General features: G+C 38.4%; 1 protein-coding gene across 1 annotated transcript; it reads right to left on the reverse strand.

Annotated features, from left to right (window-relative positions):
• Window positions 1-2,188: 2,188 nt before the first annotated feature.
• Window positions 2,189-2,617, reverse strand: LOC138869008 (uncharacterized). Its single transcript, XM_070146594.1, has one exon. The coding sequence runs from the start codon at window positions 2,615-2,617 to the stop codon at window positions 2,189-2,191; it is 429 nt and encodes a 142-aa protein (XP_070002695.1).
• Window positions 2,618-7,497: the final 4,880 nt, after the last annotated feature.

A 7,497-nucleotide genomic window follows, 5' to 3' on the forward strand; every position in this document is an offset into this window, starting at 1 on the left:
TGTTCAACATTGTGATTTCATCAATGGCCTTGATTTTGTCAGGGTTGATCTTGATCCCCATATTCGACACCATGAAGCCTAAAAATTTGCCCGCTCCTACTCCGAATGCACATTTCTTGGGGTTGAGCTTCATGTTGTAGCTTCTAAGGATATCGAATGTTCCCTACAAATCAGTCAAATGCTCCTCTGCATGCAGCGACTTAACTAGCATGTCATCAATGTAAACTTCCATAGATTGACGTATTTGATGTTCGAACATCTTATTAATTAGGCGTTCGTATGTAGATCCTATGTTTTTTAGCCCGAAGGGTATTACATTATAACAGTATGTACCATACTTCGTGATGAACGAAGTTTCTTCCCTGTCCTCCATGTTCATTTGAATTTGATTATACCCGGAGTAGGCGTCGAGAAAAGTAAGGGTTTCGTGGCCGGCCGTTGCATCGATCAAGCGATCGATGTTGGGCATTGGGAATGAGTCTTTGGGGCATGCCTTATTCAAGTCTTTATAATCCACGCACATTCTTAATTTGTTTCCCTTTTTGGGAACCACTACTACATTAGCCAGGAATTCGGGGTATTTTACCTCCCTAATTGATCCTATTTTGGGAAGTTTCGTTACCTCGTCTTTGATGAACGCATGTTTTACCTCGGACTGAGGCTTCCTTTTTTGCTTCAACGGTTTGAACCTGGGATCGACACTTAGTCGATGGGCAGTTATTTCCGGCGGGATCCCTATCATGTCTAAATGGGATCAAGCAAAGCAATCAATGTTGTTAATAAGAAATTAAATGAGTTTTTTCCTTAGTTCGGGGGGTTAATCCCGTTCCTAGGTATACCTTTCGAACTAGAAGATGCTTGATAAAGACGGCCTATTCGAGTTCTTCGACCGTCGATTTTGTTGCATGCGACTCCTCTAGGGCAATGAAGGTCCGAGGGGTGAGGAAGCCTTCTTCGTCATCTTCATTCGAATGTTCACAGACCACCAGTTCCTAGAGGGTCAGCCGTTTTCCTGACTTATCCTAGATGGGGAGAGTCGATGTTGGTGCCGTGCCATTTACCACGAACATCTCCTTTGCCGCATGTTGTTCTCTGTACAACATTTTTATATCGTCTTTTAATGGGAACTTCATCATCTGATGAAGAGTTGATGGTACCGCCTTCATGTTGTGTATCCACGAGCTTCCTAGTTAGGCATTGTGCCTCATGTTACCTTCGATGACATGAAACTTGGTGTCTTGAACTGTACCGGACACGTTGACTGGGAGGATAATTTCTACCTTTGTTGTTTTAGCTACCATGTTGAATCCATTGAGGATTCGAGAGATGGGTATGATCTGATTGAGTAGTCCGAGCTGCTCCCCCACCTTCGACTTGATTATGTTGGCCGAGCTACCTAGATCCACGAGCACACGTTTAATTTGAAATTTATTCAAAAGAAAAGAAATTACCAATGTGTCATTATGAGGCTGAGACAAGGTCTCGGTGTCCTCGCCGAATGTGAGAGTATCCTCTGGTATGTAACCCCGAGTTCATTTTTCCCTAGTGATGGATATTTTATTTGCTTTACAACGGGTCCCTGTGTGGTGTCGATCCATCCAATGATCATGTGGATGATGTGTCATGGTCCTTCCCTAGTCGCTAAGGAACTCTCGAACGTGCCCTTCGCTGATCAGTCGGGCTACCTCTTCTCGTAGCTGCCTGCAATCCTCGGTCCTATGACCATGAGTGTCATGGTATTCGCACATCAAGTTGGGGTTCCTTTGGGAAGGATCTGACTATGCGGGCTTTGGCCATCCGGTATCTATGATTCTACCCATGGCCAATACGATGCCTGAGACACCAATGTTGAAATTGTATTCTGACAATTTGGTTGCCTCCATTGGCCTCGAATGCCTGACAAACCCGGTCTTGCTCAAAAGTCCCCGGGAATATCGGCCTCGATCTACTCCTCGATCATTTCGGGTATATTCCACTTTCAGGTGTCTCTTCGATCTTTGAAGTATGGTTGATACCTTTCTTTCCCCGATCTTGACTCCCTTTTCATAGACCTTGATTTTTTTGCTAGGAGAGTGCTTGGATATACTGAGCCTGAGGGGGCTTCCAGTTGATTGTCCTAGACCCTAATCTTCGATTGATAGATGTTGTGTACATCTACCCAAGTCACGGAAGGATACTCAACCAAGTTTTACTTTAGCTTCTTCGAAGCTATCAAGCTTTGCTCGTTCAAGCCCTGAGTGAAGGCCTGTACTGCCCAGTCATTGGAGTCCGGTGGTAATTCCATTGGCTCCATCTGGAAGCGAGATACAAATTCCCTCAGCATCTCGTTCTCCCTTTGTTTGATTTTGAAGATGTCGAACATCCTTGTATCAACCTTGATGGCACCGGCATGTGCCTTCACAAAAGAATCTGCCAACATTGTAAATGAATCCATCGAGTTCGAGGGTAGGTTGTGATACCACATCATGGCTCCCTTCGATAGTGTTTCTCCAAATTTCTTCAGCAAGACAGATTCAATCTCGTCATCCTTTAAGTCATTCCCTTTTATAGCACAAGTATAAGCGGTAATGTGCTCATTATTGATCCTAGTACTGTTATACTTCGTGACATCGGGCATTCTGAATTTCTTCGGGATGGGCTTCGGAGCCACACTTGATGGGAATGGTTTATGCACTAACTTCTTTGATTCTACTCCCTTCAAAATCGGGGGTGCGCTCGGGATCTGATCGACCCTCGAGTTATAACTCTCCACCTTTTTATCGTTGGCCTCTATCTTCTTTTCTCCCGACTCGATTCTTTTAGTCAAATCATCGAGCATTTACATGATTGTGAGGTCAGCCCCCGAACCGCTTTCATCGGGTCTTTCTAGCACTGGTTCGTGTTGCATGTTGACTGGTTCGGCAGTGTTAAGGGTTCTATTCTGACTTTAAAGTTGAGCGATGGCGACTTGCTGAGATTGAAGCATCTCGAATATCACTTGGAGGGTGACTTCTCGTTATTCCTTTCTCGTGCTTCTTGGCCTCCAGCATAGGCTTTCCTGCATCAATTCCTTATGAGGTCTGCGCCTACTTTCTTGTTTAGAGCGTTGTGGGAGCTGATATCAACTAACAAAATAATGTATCGAGTATGAAAGACAATAGAATAACTGAAAACTGAAGCTGAACTGATAATTTAATAACTGAAAGTACATGGGAGTCAAATACAATTTGAAAATATGCTTACCTGGAACTCAAATATGAATGACCAGCCCACCATTCTGTCATTATGTGGTGTTTCTCCACACCTTTTATCCTCCAAAACTCCATAAAACATCAGTACAAGGGGTCAATATGAGTGGACTATTAAACAATTCACTAAAAGTGAAATAAATCAAATTCACGACTTCCGATCACCGTCCCATGTGTTCTAACTATTAGGAAATGAATTTATCAAACTTCCTTGACATTTAAATGCTTAAATACAGAAAGTATGCATTTTCTTAACTATAAAGTACCTTCCAAAACTCAAACTACAACGAAAAAGAGAGGCGATATTGCGATGCTTACATCGTAGGGATTGTTCTAATGTTATCGCTTCTTGATTTCGTATCTGGGATGTTAATCTTATTTGGAACCCTTGTAGAGAGCTTAAAGGTAAGTTTTTGGGGGGATTCTCAGGTCATGTTCAATGAAAAATGAGGATAAAGAGGATTTAAAACCACATATATATATATATATATATATATATATATATATATATATATATATATATATATATATATATATTCACTATAGGTGCTAGCTTGGCACCTTTGCGTTGGCCCTTCTTCTGACGCTTATATCTTTTTATCCGGTTAAGAGCATTAGAAACTAATTTCCAAGAACTCCAATTTGGTATATATTATGTTCCAAAATGAATTCATATAACACACGAAATGTATTGCTCAAAAAGCTTTGGTGAGACACCTACTTTTCACCAATGGAGTATGTGCAGTCTCGCGAAATTGCAAATATCTCTCTACTCCTATGTTGTATTGATTACCGGTTTAATGCTTTAGAAACTAGTCTCGTAAATCTTCAATTTAGTAGGTAAATAATCCCCTAATTCCAAGTATATTGGAAGAAAAGCTCAGCTACATTTGACCTAAGTTTCAACACATTTATAATGTAACTTGTGATGACATTTTCCAACTTTTGTTCCATAACTTACTTGACTTCAAACCATAATACACGTCTATCATTCAACTAAAATAACTTATAAAATAATCTTCTTATAATTTTAAGAACCATATTCTCACCCCAAAAGCACATGTTGTGACATTCCCAACTTGTCGACTTTCGACAATACTTATTTTATTCAATTCGTCTAGCTTCTAAGCATTCCAACCCTCTATTCATGATCTTAAATATTTGTAACCTCTATGGTAACATGATTAACTTACTTTATGTACTTTCAAAGATGATCTCGTTTTTGAGCTTACATCCATTGACTTAAGACATACTCCTACGTAAGGAAACATGGGCTGTAACACATATGGACAGAGAATTAACCATGCATGGATGTATGTGTATATGCAAGGGATGATCCCTAGGTAGGATTCAACTTTTATGTATGTACGACCACTCCCAAACATGCAATACGTCATCCAAATATCATCATGGGTATAGATGACACAAAAGGCCATTTCATAGTCTTTGACGTGGGTAAGGAAACTCAAGTAGTTATGCATCAATTTGAGGCATAACACATGAATAACAAGTACAGGTATGTGTTTATAATATATATGTGACTACATCTAAAAAAAAGTATAATAGTGATAAAGAATAGTTCATCATGCTCAAAATAGGGTATCATTAACCTATACAGTATCTCTCTCATTTTTCATGGTGCTCACACAGTCCTTCAATCGAGTAAAGCATAGAACAAGTGGAACACAATCCAAAAAAGGCTAAAAAAAGTCTAGAATCTACCGGAGCATGAATATCCATGGTTCACCCCTGCCTATAGCAAACAATATCAATTATTAGGAGAAATTCTCTCAACCAAAGCTAGGAAAGACACTTACCTCATCCGGCTAGTCTTCAACCTCAAGTCACACAAATATCTCACTCTAGCGCTCCAGTCATGAAAATCCAAAGTCACAGCCCAAAATCCCACCAAAGATTGTGTTGGCGCCTAAGCCGCTTTCTAGGCAAGAAAACACAACAATAATCATAAATCTAAAGTAGATTAATCAGCTTTTAACCAAATGCTCAATAAGATAAGAAGCATAATAATTCTCAAGTTTAACAAGATAGATAACTATCCAAGGAAGGGTCTAAACATGACCACAATTGCCAATATTGCCCCAAAACCGGATGTCACAATCATCATAACCATCTAATGGGAGTATGAGAAACATCTAAACACAATGTTTGTCTAAATATAATAGATAGACATAAGAGAGAAGTAGGGAGGGGGGATTCATGTGCTGCAAATCGATCAAGTAGAGTAGCTCACCACGAATTCTCCACGAATCCACCTACAGTATCAGATGAATACCACTCGTACCATTCTTAGAACCTGCACAAAATATGTAGAAGCATAGTATGAATACAAACAATGATACCTAGTAAGTATAAAGTCTAGCCTCAAAGAAGTAGTGGCGAGGTGTCATCTCTTTCACCCACTAGCGGTCAGATAAGCAGGTTAGAGAAATGATCCAATAGAAAGGCAGACATGATATCATCAACAAATACAAAAGCAGAAAATACAAGTCATATAGACTTTAGACATGCTTTCCAGAAAAATTGTAATCAAATAAGATACACTGATCCCAATTATCGAGTAAAACAGATACCAGTCAATAACACTTACTTCAATTCATAGCATGAGTCTAAACAAATATAATTATGCATGCTCTATATCTCTTTTTCAACAACTCACAATATAATTCATGTGCCAGACACATGCCACATATCCAACAATCACCAAAGGAATCACGGGAGCATACACTCACTGGGCTCAAGGTAACATGGGTAATCACTTGACTTCGGAGGGATGGATCCATAATCCAAGCGCCAATCATTTTATATTTAATTATAATCAATCAAATGTTGTGGCGCACAACCTGGCCCAAACCATAACAACATCAATCCAATAATTAGTGCCAATATCTGCTCAAGTGCTCAAAGTGCTAAAATCCTTAACTTGCATCAATAGCCACTTTTCACTCATGCATATGTGTGAGAAAGGATATAATAAAGGGTCACAAATCATGATATTATGAATGCGGATAAAAATCCCAAATGGCTAACTGATATTTATGGTAAATCATATAACTTATATTATCATAGCGGATCAATAAGCTATTTATCGTGTTTCTAGCTTAATCATATTATTATCATGACCAAATTAGGCTATAGAAACTGTAGCAATTATGGAGCAAACAAATCAAGCATATGACTATGAATTTATAATAAAGTCCGACGTGGCAATATAAACCTCATGTCAAATAAAAAATTCATAAGCCTGGACATGCTCTTAAATTATAAATACAAATTATTTAGTTGTCATAGCATCAAATGAGCGTGGATAGCAACTTCACATAATTCAATAAAGCACAATTCAGTCAATAAATATCGGATACAGTCGAAAACCTAGCAACGCATATACGCTCGTCACTTTGCATATACATGGCTTCTAAATCAAGAATCAAATAACAATCAAGTCACCTATGGGGACAATTAGCTCTTCGAACGATAGACAAGAGATTTACCTCTACTCGACAACCTCAAATCAAGCAAGAATCGCCTAACTGTCCAAATTCAATTCCAAATGAGCCAAATGTAATAAAAAAACAACTCAATAACATCAAATAAAGCCAGAGGAACTAATCCCAAATAATACATATTCGATCTTTATACAAATACACAAAGTCAGCTGGGCCTGCACCATGAAATCTGACATAACCCATAAATCTCGAATACACATTCCAATACGAGTCTAGTAATATAAGTTTAATCTAAAACAAACTCCAAATCGGGGTTCAAATGTCAATTATTTTCTTTCCAAAAGTTTTCTCAAAAATCCCCAAAATTTACTTTAAAATCCCATCTTTTTGGTGTAGAAATTCATAGGAAATCATGATATAATGTAAGATCCAAGTGAAATTTGACTACCTCCAAAGTAGTAGTTGACGAGCACAAAACTCACACTTAAATTATAATCGCTAATCAAATATAGTATAGTATAATATCGTATCCACAAGGATTGCATTTAAACAGTATTCTTGTAGTTTCTAGCTTGATTGATATCCAAAAGGATCAACAATTGTGATTTATACGATTACTAACTAAAATTAACTAAGAATCTGAATATATCGACTAGTGACTATCGAGGCAAGGATTAAACAAATAGTTTATCAGTGGGAAAAGATAGGGTTTTGATAAGATAGGTGCAAGATAGTTATTCAGGATCTAACTCTAGATAATTTACTTCTAATCTTCAAGCGATCTCTTGAATTCACTCAATTATTAT

Source organism: Nicotiana sylvestris, chromosome 5 (genome assembly GCF_000393655.2).
Source record: "Nicotiana sylvestris chromosome 5, ASM39365v2, whole genome shotgun sequence".
NCBI lineage: Eukaryota > Viridiplantae > Streptophyta > Magnoliopsida > Solanales > Solanaceae > Nicotiana > Nicotiana sylvestris.